General features: G+C 37.2%; 1 protein-coding gene across 2 annotated transcripts in view; it reads right to left on the reverse strand.

Moving 5' to 3' along the window:
• NFIA (nuclear factor I A) overlaps positions 1-23,910 on the reverse strand; it is a 331,843-nt gene that overhangs the window by 116,966 nt on the left and 190,967 nt on the right. For both annotated transcript variants that reach the window (XM_014075940.2, XM_014075939.2), the window contains exon 3: positions 15,394-15,459. In XM_014075940.2, coding sequence (XP_013931415.1) covers positions 15,394-15,459 — 66 coding nt within the window. The remainder of the gene's footprint in view (positions 1-15,393; positions 15,460-23,910) is intronic.

Genomic DNA, 23,910 nt, shown 5'->3' on the forward strand with positions numbered 1-23,910 from the left:
AGAGAGAGAAATCTTTACATAACAGGTACAAAATATCATAATTTGATCCTACTTGTTTGTGCCTTGAATGAGAAATTTGAAATGAATTGTGTGATGATTCATTTGTTGGGGGGAAGGGGAGGTTGACTGCTTTGTCATTTTCAGAAATCTTCACTAACTTCCAAGTTTAAAAATGTTAAAACTTTTTCTTCCATGTTCCAAAGGTCCAACTTTTGCTCTCATAGAATGTCCCAGGGGAAAACCACTACTTGCATGATTCTGTTTTTTGCAAGAATAGACATGTTTCAGAATCTAATATGCTACTGTTCCCAGATAGACTACCACAATTATGAACAAATCTTTACATTCCATGCTATCAGTTTTTACTGTCTTCTCCTAATAAAGGTTTATGATAATCCTATAAATTAACTGGAAGAAAAATTAAGATGAATTAAGCTCATCCTTTGAAGGAAAATAGTTCTTCAATCAGTAGTTGTGGAAACTGTAACCATAGAGACTTAGCAGAAACCATGATAACATCAAATTATATGGCATGCATGACATAAATACACTGGAACATATTTGCATTATTTGTATTATGACATGGGCAATGCATTTTCCTTTCCCTGATGTTCACGATAATCACATTTTTAGAAGGATATTTGACAAATACATAGAAAATAGCCACAACTGATATGTTAGACATCAGATGTTGTTACTAAAAGATTCTGTGTCTCCCTGCTCCTAATCTATTACTTTAATCACTGGAATCCTATTCACTCATTTGTGTGTGCGTGTGTAACGATATTTGTAAAAATATATTATTTGGTAACCATATTTACAAAAGCCAAATAAAGAGTAAGAAGGTATTGCTGAGCATCATTGTCATTACCAAATAGAAGGTATTGAAGAAATATGAGATCAGAGTTTGAATATTATTAGTATATCTATCCACATGGTTGCTTACAGTTGACACCAACTCAATGGTAAAAAAGATATACCAGAAAAATGCAAAGTTTGAAAAAAAAATCAGAAATCTTGATCATATTTTGTTTCTTTAAAATGTCACATGAATAATTCTTACTTTAAAAATTAGCATTGTGTTTTTGCTTGATTTTGTTTTTTTACAAGGAAAAGAACAAGAAGAAATACAAGAAAATGTATTTAAAATATATATTACAAAGCCTCCTTTGTATGAAAATGATAGAAACAGATTCGCTTAAATATGTTATCATCTTCTCTACATATTTAGAATTACATTGCTGAAATGGAATGGGGAAAAGACAGTATACCATGTTTATGGTATACTACAGAGCACCCAAAACTTCCACGGGTTATGCTGTGACATAAAAATCAAGAGACAAGCACTAAATATTATCACACTATATTGGTTAAAGGTAAAGGCTCCCCTCGGACATCTGTGCTAGTTGTTCCTGACTCTAGGGGGTAGAACTCATCTCCGTTTCTAAGCCGAAGAGCCAGCGCTGTCTGAAGACATTTCCATGTTCATGTGGCCGGCATGACTAAATGCCAAAGGTGCATGGAGTGCTGTTACCTTCCCACCAAAGGTGGTCCCTATTTTTTCTACTTGCATTTTTACATGCTTTCGAACTGCTAGGTTGGCAGAAACTGGGACAAATAACGGGCGCTCACTCCATTATGTGGTGCTAGGGATTCAAACTGCCGACAAGCTCAGTGCCTTAGTCACTAAATAACCACTATATTGGTTACCTTTGCCTAAATGTCCAAGCAGAAATGTGAAAAATCTATTCCAAACCAAAATTAAACTGGCTTGCCTGAGAGAAAAACAAAGTTCTGGAGATAAATGTATCCATTTTGCGTATCATTACAGTACAGAAATATGCTCCATGTTAATCAGTGCTAGATAGTAAATCAACAATAAACCCTTTATGCTCCACTCCTAGATCTTTCTTTGTTATTGAGTACTTATGTGTTTGAGATTTGAACTAAATGACTCTGAAATCTGTCTGAAAGGATTGTGTACTTGCATTCCTGAGCATTTTAATTCTTCATTTTTAGTAGTTGTTGACATTAATATGTCATTAATATTTAACTTCCAAAATTCTTTAGTATTGCAACAGTGAAGCACTCAAGCCATCAATTAACATTCATATAAAATGTCTTCTGGTGAGGTAAGGCAAGCCAGTGCCCACATTTTTGCAATGATTTACTATAGCCAGAAGAAGTTAAATGATTGGTCATAAGTTGAGAACTTGCTGTATCTATTTTGAGCTGGATGAGCAACTCTATTGGCTTTAAACTTTTCATCCATTTTCATGTTAATAGTTGTGAATGATTACTGCAGATGTGTTTTGATAGGGGAATGTATAAACCACCTTTGGATTTTACAGTCTCGTGAAACAAATACATGTTGAAAGAACAATAGAAGTGGTTGGGACAGCTTCTCTTTCAGAAATATTTTGAAGTTCAACGGTAGTAGAGATGTAGAGATTCCACATCTCTAAGCACCCCACTTGTGTGAGGCAACATTTGAAATCTGTTCAAGTAATTATGACAAAGTTTTAGGAGCTATCCACATCTGTACTGTAGCCAATATGAATTCAAGATGCAGCAAATGCAAACAATTTTATTTATGTAATGCCTAACAAATAGGAATGCATTATCCTAAGCACAAGGCTCTTTCTGCTTAAAAAATTCCTTGGATAGTGCCTTGTAGACAATATAATGATGAAACCCTGACCCTTCTTTGGTGTCATTGTATAGGCTATATATAACTTCTAGCTGATGTTTTACTGGATTTGCTCTGCATTTCTCTGTGTCTGCATTCTAGTTGCCGTCCCAATTGCATCATTATTCCAAGTTCTCTGGTTTCCAAGCTTTTCAATATATTTCATGTTAGTGGGAGAAGAAGCAGAACAGTGGATATGAACACTTCTTATACAACTTATTCTAAACATTAAACGTTCCCTGAGCAAGGATGCCAGTTACTTTACTCTGCATCATCTTAATTTAAGAACATGAGTTTCTAAAATAAGGATTGCAGGATTGCATTCAGTCATTTAAATCTTTTGACATATTTAAAACTAATTTAGATTCATTTTTTTGCTTGAGTTTTTTTAGTATTTCTTCTTCTCAATCCACTCACCTATTTTCCTATTTTACTTTTCCCCTTAAACTCAAACCATTTATTATGGAAATATATGATAATTTGACCCCAAACCATAAAAAGGTATGCATACCAGTGGTGCAATTCAGCCGGTTCTATCTGGTTTGGGCGAACCAGTAGCAGTGATGGCAGGTGGCTCCACCCACCCATGTGGGTGTCATCACATCCCATTTTTGATGCTCTGTGCATGCGCGGAAGGTCCTGTGCATTCACATTTGCGAAGCGGTATTGAAAGTAAGTTGATTTCACCCTGACACTTACATGATATCAGAAAGATTCATTTCTAATATTGTGAATGTATAAACTAACTGCATCCAATTTTATCAATCAGCCAATCAAATCTTTATTATAGTCATTGACAATCTAAAATAATGAGACAACAAAGGGGAAAAAAACAATTTAGGCAAATACAGAAAAAAGTTCAAGGTATGAATAACTAACCACTATTTCCAAATATTAATTTATTGGACCTGGCAAGCACAAAATTTGACCACACACTAAGAGTAGCATTTTACCTGTAACTGATACAAGAAAAAAATCAGATCTATATAGACTATTAGTAATAATAGAATGATAAGAATAGCATTGTTATCTCAATAAAATGAGTAAAAAAAAAGAAAGTTAATCAGGATCACAGGATCTCCTGAGCCACAAGACAGACCTGGTCTCTGATAGGGATATTATAAAATTTACCCCTAAAGCTGTAAAATATTAAGAAGAACCAGCATAAATACTTGAAATTGCCTCAAGACATTAGATGAGTAAGCTATCTCAATGGTTGGAAAAAGTAAAGGGAATCTGATAATTTGACAATTCTGTTGACACAATCTGAAATCTTCGCCTAATAATGTTTTGGTTTTTTGAATGACAGAGAAAATAAGGCCACACTTGGAATACTGCATTCAGTTTTGGTCACTGCGATGTAGAAGAGATGTGGAGACTCTAGAAAGAGTGCAGAGAAGAGCAACAAAGAAGATTAGGGCACTGGAGACTAAAACATATGAAGAACGGTTGTAGGAACTGAGTATGTCTAGTTTAATGAAAAGAAGTACTAGGGGAGACATGATAGCAATGTTCCAATATCTCAGGAGTTGCCACAAAGAAGAGGGAGTCCAACTATTCTCCAAGGCACCTGAGGGTAGAACAAGAAGCAATGGGTGAAAATTAATCAAGAAAGGAAACAACTTAGAACTGAGGAGAAATTTCCTGACAGTTAGAACAATTAATCAGTGGAATGCTTGCCTCCAGAAGTTGTGAATGCCCCAACACTGGAAGTCTTTAAGAAGATGTTGGATAGCCATTTGTCTGAAATGGAATAGAGTTTCCTGCCTAGGCAGGAGGTTGGACTAGAAGACCTCCAAGGTCCCTTCCAACTCTGCTATGCTATTGTATTGTATTGTATTGTATTGTATTGTATTGTATTGTATTGTATTGTATTGTATTGTATTGTAAGGCTTTAAAAGAAAATCAAAGAAATGCCAATTAGATTGAAAATTCTTAAATAGAAGTGGTTTAATAATAAATTAAAACAGCCACCATTATGACAATGTAGATATGCAAATATATCTGCAGATTAAAAAACATAAGTAACAGAAAAATGCATGCAAGGAACAACCTTTTTTCCAGACGATCTGGATGAAATACTATGTAACAAGCTAGACATTCTATTGGATATTCTATTCAATAAAGCCTTTTCTACAAGAAATTTCTTTCTATAAGATAACCAGTATCTAACCATCATGTCAGTGGCTAAGACGCCATTTGTAAATCAGAAAGGTCGGCAGTTCGAATCCCTAGCGCCACGTAACGGAGTGAGCGCCTGTTACTTGTCCCAGCATCTGCCAACCTAGCAGTTCGAAAGCATGTAAAAATGCAAATAGAAAAGTAGGAACCACCTATGGTGGGAAGGTAACAGTGTTCTGTGCGCCTTCGGCATGTAGTCATGCTGGCCACATGACCACAGAAACATCTTCAGACAGCGCTGGCTCTTTGGCTTAGAAACAGATATGAGTTCTACCCCCTAGAGTCAGGAACAACTAGCACAGATGTCTGAGGGGAGCCTTTACCTTTTCCCCATCATGTCAAATTATCAGAATAGAAATAGAATAACCATAGCTAACCTAGAAATTAATGATCATTCATAGATGGAAATTTAGATCCTCCCAAGAAGTAAACTGAGCAACCCTCAATGCCATTCATGACCTCATTAGACTCTTTCCACTGGGCCATAAGCTGACTTACTCTTGGCTCTAGTAACAAGGTTTTATGCATTTTCTCTCTTTAACTTTTTCTCACACATACAAACTTAGGTTCTTTAATTGATCTTATTCCTTAAAATAGCTTTACTCTTTTTAAAAAAAGCCTGCCTTAATGAATGCTAGAGATGTAATATCCTTGCCCACACTTTTTTTGATGGCACGTTTGAAATTTGTACAACCTGATAACTAAGTGGGTGAGATCTTTTTAAGTATTAAAAAAAAGGCATGGCTAAGAGAAGTGTCCTATGGCCATTTGATTCTACCGCTACCCTCTCTATGTTAGAGAAAGTCTTTTTGGAGGGCAACTGCATCAAAAGTACAGGTAGTCCTTGACAGTTTGCTTAGTGACCACTCAAAGTTACAAAGGCACTGAAAAAGTGACCTATGACCATTTTTCACACTTATGATAATCGCAGCATCCCCATGGCAGTGGTGAAATAAACTTACCTTTCCTACTGGTTTGGGTGTTGTGAGTGCACATGCTTCAGTCGCATGCGCCACCTCCATGCATGCACAGGACCTTCGATTTCCGACTATCAGCTGTGACGTGCAATTTTATTTAGCTAGAAAGCAGAAAATCCTATGATTCTAGCTAATATAAATTGCACGTCCCAGCTGATCATCGGAAATACCGGTTCACTCGAACCAGTACCATTTTTTTTTACTACCGGTTCGGATGCACAGGTACCATTTGTACTACCGGTTCAGGCGAACCAGTCCGAACCGGTAGCATTTCACCTGCCCCATGGTCATGCACTTTATATTCATATACCTGGCAAATGGTTCATATTTATGACAGTTGCAGTCCCCGCAGTTGCAGTCCCCTGCAGTCCCCTTTTGTGACCTTCTGACAAGTGAAGTCAATGGGGAAGCCAGATTCACTTAACAACTGGGTTACTCATTTAACAACTGCAGTGATTCACTTAACAAATGTGGCAAGAAAAGTCATAAAATGAGGCAAAACTCTCTCAAGAAATTTCCCACTTAGCAACATAAAGTTTGGGCTCAGTTGTGGTCGTAAGCTGAGGACTACCAGTAATTGGAATATGACAAAATTCTGAAAAATTCTCAAGATAGGAAGCAGGAGGATGAGAATGAAAAATGCCAACCTGGTAGACATGTTTCTGCATTCCCCATCTTGATTTCTTTTACCTTTTTCCTGCAGCTGTCCTTGACAGGCAGGGAGGTCAAGAAGGAAACGCTATTAAGACACCCCTTCTTCATTGTTGTCATTTTGTATGCCATAAGAGCAAGAATATGCTATATCATGCGTGTCAAATTCTCAGGGTCAAGTTGCTGCTATGTGACATTTTGTGACGTTTTCTCCCTTTGCAGAGCTGGGGTGTGACCTGCATGTGATGCATCCAGCCCACGGGCCACCACTTTGACACCCCTGTACTATATGTTCATTCCATTCTGTTTGCTGCAACCCAAAAGGTAGACATTTGCATTTCTTTTTCTTTGCCACTTGCTGGAATCACTAATATTGAACAATGTTGTCAAATCCAAAGGATTTGCTTCACATTTCAGTACTTTATATGAGTCTTGCTTGATTGAGTCCTTTCCCTTCTTTCTCAATCTCCTCTGCTGTGGGGGTTAATGGTTAACAACTGTGAAATATGTAGTCCTTCATCAATTGGCAAATATTGAAATTTATAGAGGTCACTGATGAAGCAGCTCTACACTTGGCCTTAATAGTGTCTTGAGAATTGACTGTGAATTGGATTGACCTTTATTTTGGGTTAACAATCAACCATGTTTCATATCTATAACAGGGGATTCACAAAACAATGGTAGTGGGATTCTGGGCTAAGATTGAAATCTTATTGTGTATAAGTGTCATTGAACTCAATTAAATGCATTTCTGATTGGACATGCCCAAAATTGCACTGTAGTTGTATATTCACATATACCACAGCATCACTAATACCAAAGAGACATACCTATAAAAAAACCCGGCATATGTGCTATATATAAATGGTACTATAACAGGGTTCCATTAAGATGATGTTTTTGGCAAATAAATTTTTAAATTCATTAAGAAAACTCATACTGTACACAACATGTATATACTCATACTGTACATAATATATATACGGGGACACTTGCATATTTGCAGAAGTGAATTAATTCACAGAACAAGGTGTAGGTAGTTAAAATGATTTAGCAATAGCACTTAGACTTATATATCGCTTTACAGCCCTCTCTAAGCTGTTTTAGAGTCAGCATATTGCTCCCAACAATTTGGGTCCTCATTTTACCCACCTTAGAAGGATGGAAGGCTGAGTCAACCTTGAGCCTGGTGAGATTTGAACTACCAAATTGCAGTCAGCCAGCAGTCAGCAGAGGTAGCCTGCAGTACTGCATTCTAACCACTGTGCCACTGTGGTTCATGTAGAACAGTGTTTCTCAACTTTGGCCCCTTGAAGATGGGTGGACTTCAATTTCCAGAATTCCCAGTAAGCTTAGCTGACTGGGGAATTCTGGGAGGTGAAGTCCACCCATCTTCAAAGGGCTACAGTTGAGAAACATCATTTAGAAGAAATGTTTTGGACTTCTTGAAAGCTCAACTCCTCTCTGCTTTTCATTATGACAGTCTAGCTCCCTCCCTGTCTCCTTGTGTCCTCTCTCTCTTTGCCAGGCAGGACAACTTTTTTGTGAGCACGAAATACACTGTGAATGTTTTAAGGGATTGACTTAAGGTTATCTAACTTAGCAATAGCAATAGCAGTTAGACTTATATACCGCTTCATAGGGCTTTCAGCTCTCTCTAAGTGGTTTACAGAGTCAGCATATTGCCCCCACAGTCTGGGTCCTCATTTCACCCACCTTGGAAGGATGGAAGGCTGAGTCAACCTTGAGCCGGTGAGATTAGAACCGCTGAACTGCAGATAACAGTCAGCTGAAGTGGCCTGCAGTACTGCACCCTAACCACTGCGCCACCTTGACTCCTTAAACTTAAATGGAGCCATGTATTTTTTAAGGCTCATAGAGAAATTTGAAAAAGATGGTTGCTTTAATGAAGAGCAGAAAAGTGTTGTACTTATATGAATTCCAAAATGCTTTTCAAAAGTATAATATAATAATGTGCATTATTTCCATGAAGAGCACTCCCATAATAAGCGGTTGTGACAATGGCCAATGATTTTAATTCTAAACTTGGACCAGAAACAGTTTGTAAGATACAAGAATTCAATCTTTATAGATGCCAGATGGAATAAATGTTATGTTTAATATTCCAATTTCTTCTTACCAAGCAAGTTTATCCCATAGTTTATATCATGAGAAGCCACATGAAATCAAGAAATGCAACTAGAGGTGGATTATGGAAAAATCGCACAAGCCTTTCTACAATGGTAAGGCATAAATTATATTGTCCGTGTTACAGCTGTACATGCTCACCAGACATTTGCTTATTATGTTCCATCCAGATTATTCATCCAGAAGGGATGCAACGGCACAGAGGCTTAATAATGCTGGAAATGGCAGCCAGAAATGGTCTGCATTCTGGTGGTTTGAGCTCGGCTCTGTGAGACAAAGAGAGCTCCTGTCACTTGATCTCTAGTCTACCCCCCCCCCCCCAGCAGTTTGAAAGCATGAAATATTGTGTATGTAAGTGTATGAATAGGTACCACTTCGGTGGGGAAAAAATACTAGCTGTGAGAGGAAAGTGGAAGCTGGTGCTGGACATGGCTGGGTGCAAGGCATTTCAACACAAGGTGAGACTAGATGAGCCAGCAACCAGAGTGCCATTAGTTACCTGGTACATAGCTAATTGACACCCTGAAATCCATCAAGGATAGACGCATAAACATTGAACAGAATGAATTAGCATTTTAGGCTATCAAGACTGCATTGTGTGTCTAAGATGTATAGATTTCCTTGACACTCTATGCCATATGCTACATGGGGCAGCCTTTGAAGAGTATCCGGAGACTTCAACTCGTCCAGAATGCAGCCGCGCGAGCGATTGTGGGTGCACCTCGGTACACCCACGTTACACCTATCCTCCGTGAGCTGCACTGGCTACCGATCGGTCTCCGGATACGCTTCAAAGTGCTAGTTGTAACTTATAAAGCCCTTCATGGTATTGGACCTGAGTACTTGAGAGACCGCCTGCTGCCAATTACCTCCCAAAGACCCATCAGATCTCACAGGGTCGGCCTCCTCCAGGTTCCGTGCACCAGCCAATGCCATCTGGCTACTACCCGGGGGAGGGCCTTCTCTGTAGCAGCTCCGGCCCTTTGGAATGAACTCCCCGCGGAGATCCGGACTCTCACCTCTCTCCAGGCCTTCCGGAAAGCTGTCAAAACCTGGCTGTGCCGGCAGGCCTGGGGTTGATGAGTTCCCCTCCCCTCTCGACTGGTATGGCTGTGTGATTTTCATGTATTTTAATTATGTGTACTGTTGTTTATGTTCCCTTTCCCCTTTGAGTTGTTCGCCGCCCTGAGTCCCTCCTGGAGAAGGGCGGCATACAAATAAACCAAAACTAAACTAAACTAAACTAAACATATGCTAAGTAAATACTTATCCAGATACTTATTGCTCACTGATATAATAGAAGCTTTTTCTTAACATTCTAGACTCCAGTGGCTCAGTTGCTTTGGATAACACTGGGAACAGATAATCTTGTTGAAGATATAGATATGAGGGGCAGGATAAAATAAGAGTTACGCAATGCCACACAACTGGCTATGTTCATTTTGTAACGTGTAACTGGTCAAAGCGAACTATTGTGTTGTATGAATATAAAAGCCTAGTCAACCAAAGTAGATCAAAACAGCCTAGCCCTAGACACTGGGGAGGATAATACCTTCTCCTACTCTTGAGGCAGTAACAAAGACCCAGAGCAGCCCGACAAAAACAGACTGGCTTTATAAATTCCTTTTTAAATTTTTTCACACACAGTCTAAAAGCGGAGGGATAAAAATTAGAAAGGATGGGGATGAGTAAGTCATCTCTGTTGTGTTTGTTAGGGAGCAAACTCTATATGCTGCTTAAGAATGATGTGTTTCCCATGAGGAAAAGTCTGGGTTAGTTGTGCTAAGCGTACAAAGCCACTTAGTAAAATACGTTGCTTGGAATTAAGAAACCAGGATGATGTTTCATTAAGCCAGTCTAATGTCTTCTTTCTCTGACTGGAATCAGGAGATCACTTCTGTGTGTATTACCAGCACACATGCCTCTTTCTGTCTGGCATCTTTTAGACAATCTGAATTTCAATTAAACTGATATTCCAGAATGTCTCATTCTGGAAAAAACAGTGAAAGTTGAATAATTATTCACAGTTTTTCAGTTCACTTTAATGTGTTATAAATCTAGTGCTTACTAATTCTTCTCCAGTATCATACCTTGAATATTTTTATACGAACACTACGCCATGCAATAAAGCTGCATCAAGATGCCCTGTTCATGGAATGGGAAATCAGTAATTTTCTTTGACAAGAATTTGTTCTTTCCCTTCCTGATTTGAGTGTGGTATATTTGAAACCATTCCAATTAGAATAAAACAAAGTTACATAACTCGGAAGTGGAGAAAACTTTTCCATCATGATTCCAGAATGAAGCTTTCAGTCTTCTCTCAAGCATGGAACGAACCATACCTAATGTTTATACCAATACATTTTACTGGAAAGTTACTAGGCCATACTTTGAACATGACTGTGAAGGAGGGCTATAGACTTGCCTATAAACATAGCACTGAACTGCTATTTATTAAAATAGCCCTCTCCTTCCCTTTTCAGGCTTCTGTGTGAATTCGCAAAAAGAAAAAAAAGGAACTGCTTTACACTTCAAGTATCTTCAATCTTTTATTTTATTTTATTTTATTTTTCAATTTTTTGGTTTCACATAACCTTAACAAGTAGAACTAGAACAACTAGAAGAGCAGTATTGTGGTAACAGTCACTTGAGCTTGGGAGCACTTCTTTCAACTAATTTTGGATATATGTGCCTTCCCAAAAGCTATGATAACTACATCTGATCTTGGTGATTAATCCTGTTTTGAGTCATAATCCTGTGTCTGGAGGCTTTCCTTCTCCCTACTTACTTCCTAACTTCGAAAGTATGAAGCTTTTCTTTCAGCTTCTTTCTTCAACATCAGATGTCTTTCTTTTGTACTCCTTGAACTGCAATTTAAATACTATAAACCAAGCTGCCCTACGATGATAAATAAGGTAACTGCCAGCAGAATCTTTAATTCTGTGACTATTAGAAGGGATACTAAAATGAGATTCCTTGAAAATGTTAGACAAATTGAACATGATATAATTATACTATCAACATGCATTGAACAAAGCTATATGTGACTCGGTTTTATAGACACTTACAAATATCGTTACTTTTACGGAGAAAAGCCTACAAAGCAAATATATCCTGATTTTGGGATTAATGTGGTTTATCTGAACTTGACTAAAAGTCCTTTGTGAACTCTTGTGGTTTTCAACCATGGTTTATGAACTCATATATTAGCCCAGCTCAGTTGTGATGAGATCAACAAACCAAACCATGACAATGGATCAATATATTCAACCCAAAGCCTAAGCATTTTCCTGAATGTAAGTTTCACTGAAGACAACAGGATCTATGACATATTGGAGCAAGTGTGGGTTTTAAACAAGAAACTTACTGTATTTTTTCCAATGTCCAATCACAATATTAAAAGTAATGGTCACAATCTAGTCTTTTAGATTTCCATCTTTTTCAAACAATGAATAATTCTGGTTGGAAATCAACCATAAATGGTGTTAGCAAAAGTTTTCCAGGTACTCTATATATTCCCAGACTAGATTTCTGTAAAGTTCAGAGTTGCTGGGAGTCAGGTGGTATATAAATGTAATAAATTATTGTTCCTACTACTAGCACTATTATTAATCTGCTATAGGCATAATTTATTCCCTTATCTAGTGCAAAACACAGAATTAATTTAACAGGCATAAGACCACTCCTGGGAAACAAATATCCTAAAATTAAAAAGATTGGACAAAAAGCTAACAGCTCCCACTTGTAAAGTAATTTAGAAAGGATGATATATAATGCACTTTCTTTCATGGGAATATGATTAATATCAACATCTTTTAAAATTACTGCTTAAATTAGCAACCTTTCTACATGTCTTCTTCTTAACTGATACACGGATTCTCAGCAAAGGCAAATGAATGCTAGATATGGTTTATTTATTTCATTCTCATTTTTATTCTTATATTACTACAATAGACTAGTTTTAATATTAGTTTCACAGTACGGTCAGTGGGGATCTAAACTACTGACTTTCTACATACCCCAAATCTGTAACATATTTATGTATTTTAATTATAATTTAATTAATGTAAATATTTAAACATACAAAATAATGGAGGGGGGGCCACAAAGAAGAGGGTGATCAACCTATTCTCCAAAGAACCTGAAGGCAAACAAGAAGCAATCAATGGAAACCAAACAAGGAGAGAATCAATCTGGAACTAAGGATAATTTTCCTGACAGTGAGAACAATTAATCAGTAGAACAGCTTGCTCCAAAAGTTATGTGTGCTCCACGGAATTTTCAAGAAAAGATTGGACAGCCATTTGTCTGGAATGGTGTAGGATCTCCTGTTGGAGTATGGAGTTAGATAAGCTAATCTTCAAGGATCCTTTCAACTCTGTTATTCTGTTAACAACTCTTTAATATCACTTCTAAATGTTAAGTACAAGTCTTGAAATAGAACATAGAACACAACAGCGTCTCTTCATCTAAAGAAACTAAAAGGGTCATGTACCAGTGGGCAAAGAAGACTTGTCCTGAACTGAAAAACTTGTATTGGCAGAGAATTTTTTTAACTCTTCCTCACCAAAACAATATATATATATATATATGTCTGTGTGTGTGTGTGTGTGTGTGTGTGTGTGTGTATAGTATGTACGTACGTACGCACGCACGCAGGCACACACACTGTATATTCAATGGAATACAATGGAATTCAATGGAATGTGTATACTTTTAGTGAAAAAGTTGGCATCTTTTCCTTAATAATATTTAGCATTAACATTTTAGGATCTGAGTGGCCTTTTAAAAGGAGATAAAAGAAAAACTTGTAGACTCTTTATGATTAGTCTAGAAAGGATGCACCAAGCCATATTTTACAAAGGACTAGCCACTCAAGAAATGGCTGGTTTTGTTCCTTTAAATTGAAAATGGGGTTATTCTATTTAGCATTTGAGGGACGGGAATGTCATTTTCCCCCCACTTTTCTATTATTACAAAACTAGATACAGGCTTCATGTATTTGAGATCTATAGAGCTTGCTTTTAAAATTTCCATGTATCCAAAATTAAACATATTGTAAATTATCTATAATTGACTACTTATACCACATTAACAAAATATCTGCAATTACAAAATGCATTTATCACAAAGATTCCATGAACAAATGTAAGAAATTGTTTGATACTTTTTACTACTAGGAAGAACAAGGTATCTTTCATTTTTGAAGACAGAGTTAGGACATGCTTTTGAATTATCAAGATGTTTGATTTGAATACTGAAGATATTCAGGGAAACAACTTTTTAATACACAATTAAATCAGCAAGCACAGGAGAACAGCTGGAGTAATGAATATTATCCCTTTTTCAAGTTTATATGTAAATATAGACAATTCTTTGAAAAATGTGTACATGTTTTTATTAAGTCTTGTATTATCAACACTTTATTGCCAAATCATAACTGTTAAGAATGTTGGTGGACTTCATATTTCTTTTAACTGTTTCTCACCTACTCCAACCTCAGTAAAACGAAAGAATTTAATCTGATAACAGTAAGCGAACTATAGCTAAGAAATTGTATGCTATACTTCAAGACCAAGTATTAAAGGCCTTAATTTATAATTCCTTTGGCAATAATTGAGAATTTTAAGGTAATGTTTTTCCTTTCAATTTTTTTTAATGTGATATGGTGTGGCTCTGCAAATACTAAGAAATGTTCCTGTGTCTTTAATACCATTAGGCATGGCCGGCAAATGCTGATTAGGCATATCACTGATGAGTATTTTAATGATTTATACTGGTGAAAGTACTAATCTCCTTATACTCCAATAGACAAGGTGAACATTGCTGAATCTGCCCTTCATTAAAAATTGGGGTAGAATTCTCAACAGGAATGACTCCATTCCCAATGACACTAAAAATGATTTCATTTTTATTTATTTATTATTTATTTAGTTTGTCACTCATGTACAAGATAACAGGAATAAGAATAAACATGAATTAAGAACACAGGAAATGGATACAAATAAATGGGAATAGTAGGATAGGGACGTTAGACACGCTGGTGCGCTTATGCACGCCCCTACCGACCTCTTAGGAATGGGGTGAGGTCAATAGTAGACAGTTTAAGGTTAAAGTTATGGGGGTTAGAGGATGTAACAATACAGTCAAAAGTGCATTCCAAGCATTGACCACTCTATTGCTGAAGTCGTATTTCCTTGCAATCTCACTTCCAGACAGAATATAAACATAATCCAGGCTAACCAGGTACGCGCCCATCCACCTCTGTAACCTACTTGAATCATAGGATATTGTTCTTTAGAACTTGCCTTGAATCCAAATTCAATGCAATCCTAATTCTTTTTATCTTTTCCACTATTCTTTCAGTTCTTTATCTTTACTCAACAAAAAAGAAAAGTGGCAAAAGTGGGACACTTGTAACTGGAAACAATGTGCTTTCCCACTTGCCTTGTTTGTAGCTTGAAATAAACAGCCTGCTCAGAACTACCCAGGCCTTACTTCAAGGGTGAGGAACTACGGCCCTTCTATGACTTGCGGACTTCAACACCCAGAATTCCCGAGCCACATGGATGGCTCGGGAATTCTGGGAGTTGAAGTCCACAAGTCATAAAAGGGCCATGATTTCCAAGCCTTGCCTTACTTGAAAGAAAATGGGCATATCTAATACATATAAGGCATCTCCTGGGGCCTGTGGTTCAATTTCCCTAAAAAAACACACAGACTTGACATAAGCTTGGCAAAACTCACCATTTTCAGGCTGGTCCTTAATATCAGCTTCGCTTGGCTGGCTGGGACTTTCTGACTGACTTGAATCTACAAAACATAAATATGGTCCAAAATTAAAGGAGCTGACTGTGGAAGAGTAGCTGGCTTTATAGTCTGAAGCATTTTTAATAGAGAAAACCCAAAAACCGAAACAGCCCCACAGGAAGCAAGGTGGTGATTTATATTAATGTTTAATTTTTACAGCATTTTAAAAAAATGAATCTGAAGCCAAAATTCATCATTTAAGACTTCAAAGCCTAAACAGGTGTAAGTCCTTGACTGTCAAAGTTACAATACCCCCCCCCCCCCGCAAAGTAATTACAACCCAGTTCTAAAGTTCCAACAGTCAGTCCTCCATCATGATCTTATGACTACATTTTGGCCACTTGGCAACTGATCTGCACATATGACAATTTCCACTGGTCATGTGACTTACGATGTCTTTGTCGAAACCATTTACTTCCAGTTTTTGGCAAAAACGCCCCATAGCAAATAATGGTTTTGATTAACAACTGTGGTGTTTGTATTACAACCACCATCAAAAAGGTTGTAAAAATGGATCCAGGCATGTGGTGACTCGCTTTACAACAGTCACAACTTATGAGAGTAAAAGGCAGGCTCCATTACAATCATAACCCAAAGACTCCTATATTATCAGCGAAGACCTGGGCTTTGTATTCCAATGATGTTTTTATATATATAAAACATGCCTAATTTTTTTAAAAATTTATATTTCTTAACTGCCCATCTCCCTTGGAGAGGATATTCGAATGCTATCAAAATTCATTAACATGCTAATTGCTTGCTATTGAAATATTACATTTTTCATATTTATATGAATTACTCCTGCCCCTATAAAAATACAGAATACGCCGTTTTAATTTATAGATCCTTATTAGTGAATTTTAGTCTGAAAAAGAAGCTAGGAAAACTAGATGAGGGGAATTTTTTTCTTTGTTCTAGAAGCAGAAAAATCTGGTTTGCTGACATGCCACAGATCAGTGCTGGTCCACAGACCAGGGTTTGGGGACCCTTGGTGTAGAGTAAATGTATATCCAACCCACAATGCAAACTGGGATCAAGCGGGGGACAAAGGTATAAAGCCTCATACTCTTTATAATTCAGTTCCATTGTATTTGGTTTTTTAAAAATGACAAAATATTTGCTTCTTTTATTGTATGGTTTTTATAGTTCCCCCCCCCCCAAAAGAATAATCTCCGCAGACTATGATACACTAAAATATTTAAAGGCAACAATCATATACAAATGCTTCCCAAACTGAATGCCAATACTTAACAGGAACTGAAAGCTTGGTGAAATAAAACTGTGCTCAATGATCTTCTAAGTGACACAAAGGAGGGTGCTTTACAATATATCCAGATTACTAGGAACCAGGTAGTATACACATAATGCAGAATAACAGATTTGGAAGGAAGCTTGGCAGTCTTCTAGTCCAACCCCCTCATCAAGAAAGAGACCCCATACCATTTCACACAATGAGCCCATACCATTTTCAGACAGGACTCTGGTAATGGAGCACCCACAACTTGTGAAAATAATCTGTTCCATTGATTGTTCTCCCTGACATAAATTTCTCCTTAATTCTCAGTTGGATCTCTTGTTTGTTAAGCTTCCATCCATTACCTCCTGTTCTGCCCTCATGTTTGGAAAATAGATTGACCCCATTCTCTGTGATAGCCCATAAAATACTGGAAGACTGCTATTATGTCATCCTTCTCTTTCTCATACCCAATTCCTGCAACTGTTCATTGTACTGCTTAGCCTCCACTCTCTTTGTTGCTCTTCTCTGGACTCTAAACAACACCCCCATCTTTTGGTATTATGTTGATTATATTGTTATTATCTATATCTATATCTGTCTGTCTGTCTGTCTGTCTATATATTTCTCTGTAATTTTAGACACAGGAAGAACACGAGTAGACCTTCCCCAAAAGTCCCTGAACTGATTAAACTCCATCAAGGTGGAGTTTGATGTAACCTAATGATATCACATTCACCTTTTTCTGGATCATGAAGCTCTTCAGATAGCCATCCATGCCTCATGGTTCAATTATTGCAATATGCTTTTACAGGCATATTGCCCTTGAAGATCACTTGAAAGCTTCAACTGTCCCAGTTGTGGGCAATGATGGGTATACTTGAGTATGTTAATAGGATGCCACTACTTCAAGAAGTTGCCAGCTTGCTTCAGTGCAATTCAAAAGCTGATTATGACTTTAGAAGCCCCACATGAAATACAACAGTTATTTGAGGGACTGCCTATCTCCTATGTGTCTGCCTGGTCAATTTGAGTCAAAAGGACTGGGTTTCCTTGATCAAATATTATCATCTATAAAAACTCAGAAAGTGTGCCTCCTGTTTCAGCACCTGCCTTCTAAAACATGATGGTTTGGGGTTTTTTTGAGATCAGGATGGTTCCCTTCTTGCTGGCATTCTAGTGCACCATAAAGACCTAGCTATTCTCCCAGGCATAGGGTGGCTGGAGTTTCCCACTCAATGTTGTGGGATATTTGAGTTGTTGCCAAATTTGCCATCTTATTGTTTTTCTTGTTTTCTACTATGGTTTTTGTTTTACGTTTCTTCTTATCACATATGTTTTATTCTGTTGTGTTATTGTGAGCTGCGCAGACTCTCATTCTGGAATCAGGCAACATAAATAGAATGAATTACTAAATAAGTAATCCACTTAATTTTTCCATGTATTTAGTACACTGTATATAAATCTTAATGGTTTGTATGTGCCTGATTACAATAGCATATTTTATCCTTCTCTGGAATAAGATATTTAAAAAGAAACTCTTAATAGCTGATTCAACATTCATCCTGTTTTGATATTTCATTTGGGTTCTAGTGATTGCCAAAAATTCTCTTTTCAAAAAGACAATTTTCAGGAAAAAGTAGTAAGATCATCAGTAACAATGCTCAGGGTTTGTGAATGTGTCTGTATATAATACATAGCTTAAGAAGCATTTCTCTGCTACATTTTCATCTTAAAAAATAATCACAATAACAAGTTTTCTGGATTCTGATATTTTCCACCAAGTAATGCATTTTTCTTAGAACAATCTAATGTCTGTGTTTATAGCAAGAGAAAGGATTTCCTTTTTTCATGTTAGGAAGGCACAGATTTAAAATTTGACTTCTGATACCATATCATGGAAAACTTACCGGATACAGTACTCAGAAAGTTAAACAAGAACTTCACTGTGTCTCTTAAATAAGAATAGAATTATAACAGGAAATGCCTGCTTTTACATGGACAGAAGTCATACGAAGACTACATGTTATCTTTAGTATGTCATTTTTCCTCCGTTTCTCTCAGCTGCTTTTGATCACACTGACCACAATATGCAGATGACACCCAGGCTGTATCTCTCAAATCTCAACTAGGTGAGATAACACCAGGAGAAGGAAATGAACTGGATGAGAGCCAGGGAACAGAAACTTAATCTTGACAACATGAAAGCAATGTAAGTAATTCCCAAGTACAGAAAATGAGGAAACTGAAGGGATTGCATTTTCCTTATGAAGCTTAAGGAATATTCCTATATCCAGCTTGTCACTTAAAAACAGCTTCTTCCTTTCCCAGAGAGGACCGCATAGCACAATAATCCATTACTTTGCATCTTTTCCTCTCTATTGCTTTTCAGAAGTTAATAGAGAATCTTCAGATAACCCAAGAAAGCTTGGAAAATATGATGCTTATTTTCTATGATGTGTACTGGTTGTTTGTTCAGTTTTGAACATATTTTATTATTTTATTTTTGAATTAGGCGGCCAAGAATCTTGGTACCAGAATATTTATACTGGCATGTATTAATCTGACCTTTAAGATCCTTGAAAGAAGCCCTAATTGTGGTGCCATTACTGGGAGCAATAATTCAAGGTAGTTGTATCCTTGCCTAGGCCTTTGGCTTTTCTTGTTTAATATATTGGTACCTATTTTTTTCAGGTTTTTTTTTCAGGTTTTCTTTTGTCACACTATATTTTAAGTACATAGATCAGAGATGTCAAACTTGCATCTTCATGGTGTCATCACCATGACTTTTTCCCCTTCGCTAAGCCAGGCGGGGGGGGGCAGCACGTGATGCATTGGCCCACGGGCCACAAGTTTGACACCCCTAATGTAGATGCTATGTAGCAGTGCAATAGCACTTAGACTTTTATACCACTTCATAGTGCTTTTGCAGCCCTCTCTAAGCAGTTTACCGAGTCAGCATATTTCCCCCAACAATGTGGGTCCTCATCTAGCTATCCTGGAGGTCCCCCCTCCTTTATTTAAAACTAAGAGAGGGAACTTCTCCTAGAGATGGATTAAAAGTTAACCAAGGGGACTTTTCTGCTATGTTATAGTCCTGAGTTAGACTGTTGACATCCACACATGCTTCCCATCTCATTTCCAAATATTCTTGTTATTAGAGATTATTAGAAAAGAAATGATGGGTCTCAAGATTCCAAGGATGGAATTAATATAATACATGTTATAAATATGTTTCTTCTCCCAAGACATTCTTAAAATCTATCCTTATCAACCACTTTTAGAATGGGAAACAAGCAAGCACCCAAAGACATGGGAGAGGGAGTAAGGCAGCTATTAGCAGCTACTTGAGAACAAAAAGCACTCACATACATTAGCATCCCACTAGTGATCTATGCTAGAAGGCTTATCTTAGTTTGCTGCACTTTTTTCTTGACAACAGGAAGGCTGGCAATAGCCACCATTGAAATCTGCTCTGTTAGAAACAAATTTCAGGTTGGAGGAATGTGGATTGCAGAAGAAAGATGACAGAAAGCCCATCAAGCTGATGGAAATTTGCCTACTTGGGTCAATCCTGCAACACTCCATAGCATGACAGATTTATTGATAAAAGGGCTATACTTTCCGTTATATATAAAATGTAGATCACAATGCACATTCACCACATATTACATACAATATCCTGCATTATCTACCGTTTGCATGCATGTAACGATGCGGTTTTAAAAGGTGGATATATCTAACAGCAGGTAAATAATAAAAGTAAAAAGAAGTTTCAGATGCAATTTTGATAAAATTATCACTTAGAGATCTAGATAAAATGTACAATTAATTTTCAATTCTATACAAAAGAAAGAAAAACAAGCAAAGGTACCATTTGGAAAAATTAAAGCCACTGGACATATACGTAATAATTTAAGTATTACATATTAATTTCTTTCACATCAGTTTTCACCATTGGTCAAATAGTGTTAAAAACACAAGTAACTACAAAATAGCAGGGTTCACGTGATGTAATTAGGCTAAAAAAAAAGGGTTGCATTTCATTAATTTCAATGAAAGAAACCCACGACTGTCCCGCAAAAAGGAATTTAAAAACGGATTGTGCCCAACATAACTTACTACAGATGGAGCTAGAGGCATTATAGTGAAGAATAACAATTTGAGTTCTAGCATATTTTTATACAGAAATCTAGTCCTAGCACGATTTGATGGTGCCCTCTTAAAACATTTTGGAGGCTGAAATAGAGATATTATGGAACAAATTAGCCAAGAGTTATATACTATATGTTGTTTCATAGGACTTCTGTTCAGAGATCACTGTGAGTGTACTAGCAGCAATATATTTGCAAAAAAAATGTTTTTGAATCATACATTTTGGTGAATGATAAAAAGGAAAAGAGAAAATTAGAGATGTGTCAAGCATTTTATTTTTGATGAAGCATTTCAGATTTTCTGAAACTAAGTAGCCTTTAGACAGAATTTCTTGACTTTCATAGACACAGTAATGTTGTGTCAAAATCCTTGAAAGTTTATCCCTCTTTAAAAATTACAGAAAGATGCATGAACATAAATAGCCACTTTTTTGGAAACAAATTTAGTCATTCTTTTGCTACAAGTCATTTAGATATGGAAAACTGTAACATTTATAAGTCTGCTTTTATTTAAAGATAAAAACCCTTTTACATTTGGAACAAAGAATATACCTGTGAAATGATATGAAGCTTATAATGTTGGCAGTCCTATCTACTGTCTTAACTTTTAAATGGTTGTTTGCTATTAATGGTTTATTTCTTATTGCTGTGGATCACTCTGAGAATATTGGTATTGGTGGAAGGTCGATAAATTGACTGAATATAAATACGGCAACCCTTTTCTTTCTCTGAAAATGGGGGTATTGTTGGATAATCGCATCATTCATACTTTCTGTTTGATCTACTTATAGGAGCCTTTTCAAAACCACTATCCTCCAGATGGATGAGACTATTATCCATAGCCATTGCAGATGGGTTGAGGACAGTTGCAGTACAAAGAGCTGAAAAGTTTTGGAATCATGCACTGTGAAACTTTTGGATCCCATTCAAGTTAATCATTACACCCTTCTAAAGTGTTATCCCTCTACCAAGGTGCAAATCAATGAAGTCTATGAGAGATTCCTTTGCTTATCATCTATAATGTAGGCCTTATTTATTTATTTATTTATTTATTTATTTATTTATTTATTTATTTTATTTTATTTGCATTAGAGATATGCCTATATATTTGACTGTTTGGGCCAAGGTTCTTTATTGCTATCTTTAACTCCTAATTTTTTCCCCCTCTACTGTATCTCATCAGCTCCTCGGTTGGGGGAGGGAGAGGGAGTTTGACATAGTAGTAAAATCACAGCAATTCCAGACTCATTTTTGTGACAGGCTTTTTAATTCCCATACACTGGGAAAGAGATTATCTTTGATAATAGAAATGTAAATCAAAGCTTGCTGTTGTTTATTCCAGACAGACATTTGTGTGTTAAGTCTGTTTATCAGGCAACACTCTGTCTAAGCCAGGAAGCAGTCAGCCTTTGTGAGAAGATGTATGCAAATATACTTCCCAGGAGTCCCTGCAGCAAACCTTTGTGGCCTTACACTCCCTCCCCACACCCCTCCTCCAGCCTCCCACTCCTCCTTACTTTACCAGGAAAACTGTGCTAAGCCAGCTCCTAAGCAAATGAGCAAAAACAACTAGCTAGACTGTGTGGATGAGCTTGAATGGAACCAAAACATGTGCACAGTCTGCTGCCCTTTATTCTGAGCAGACTTTGTGTATTACATCTGTTTAGCAAGCAATACTTTGTCTGGATTGTCTTGTAAAAAGGAGTTCCCAGAAATTCTGGAGTAGCTTTTGTGCATGGGGGAATCCGTATTGCAACCCATGATGTGTGAATCGATACACGAGGACGATCATGAGCAGAATGCCAAAACACAAATCTCTGCAAAACTGGGCTCAGGGTTTACTTATTTCATTTTAGCATTAAATGCATTGGCCCTGGGTTATTGGTGTGTCTGTGTGTGTAGGAAAGATTTCTTGCATCTTTTAATACTCTTCAATGTTTACTTTAAAAAGTTCTTTTCCCTTGCTTTACTACAAGGGAAAAGTGCAGCAGCGGCATTAATTCATGATTTAATTAAAGCTGTCATAAAATGCTTTATCTTGAATATAATAGTCTAAAATCCCATTTAATTAGGGTTTTTTTTTCCATTTAAAAAAAAAATCAGTTGGGTAAAAATCTGTTACCCAAAGGAATTAAAGCCCAGGTTTTCAATCCTCACCCCCTCCCTTCCCATTAGACAAAATAAACACTTCAGGACTTCACTTGTTTGTATTCTCCTCAGTGGTGTTGTATGCATCAGCAACTAAAAACAAAGAAACTTTTGGCCGCTCAGACAAAATGCAGAAGCTCCCCAAACAACAAAGCAAGAGGGGGTTTGGGAAGCATTCAAAAAGTCTGACAGTCCATTCAATATATGGATGATGGCCATAATGCATCCAGGGTCCCCTTGCTAATTAAATATGCATTGGCACAGTTTTGATCGATGCAAGCCATGGATCAGATGACACACCTGCAAAATTGTGAGCCCAGTGCTCCCAGGGAAAGAGAGAGAAGAAGAAGAGGAGGGGGGGGGAGGCAAATACAGCCTGTCTCCTTATCTTTGTTTTCAAAGGCTCTCGATTTCTGTGCTTAGATATCTAATTTAATTCTCTCACCCCTCGGCAAACTGGATTAGGAAAGTCAATACTGCCTTTGTGCAGCGACAGGAACACACAGCTTTCTTTTTATTCAATTTGGCCGTGACCTTTAGACAAAGATAATGACAACTGTCTAAAAGAAAGGTACAGCTTCAAGGAAGGAGCTCTTGAAGGGGGCCTCCTTTCAGTCTCCTGCAGTTCCACTGCTCTGAATTTGCCGACAAGATAGGACTCCAAATCCAAATATTCTCCCGGAAACGAACCAGCATTAAGCTTTTGCCACGCAGTTGAATGTAGTCAGAATGTTGACGGTACTTTTCTTTTAGCACCCACTGTCCAGACTGGAAGTCAATTTTCTAGCTGTGTGTCAAAAGAAACTAACATTCCAACAGCATATTGTTCAGTTGTTTCAAATCCAAAAGGAAGACAGCTAATATATTATATAAATAAAAGTAAAGTGGATTCTATAATAAGGCAGATGGGGCTTGGTT

Source organism: Thamnophis sirtalis, unplaced genomic scaffold (genome assembly GCF_051295495.1).
Source record: "Thamnophis sirtalis isolate CommonGarterSnake01/CBP01778 unplaced genomic scaffold, rThaSir2_p1.2 scaffold_7, whole genome shotgun sequence".
NCBI classification, from domain to species: Eukaryota; Metazoa; Chordata; class Lepidosauria; order Squamata; family Natricidae; genus Thamnophis; species Thamnophis sirtalis.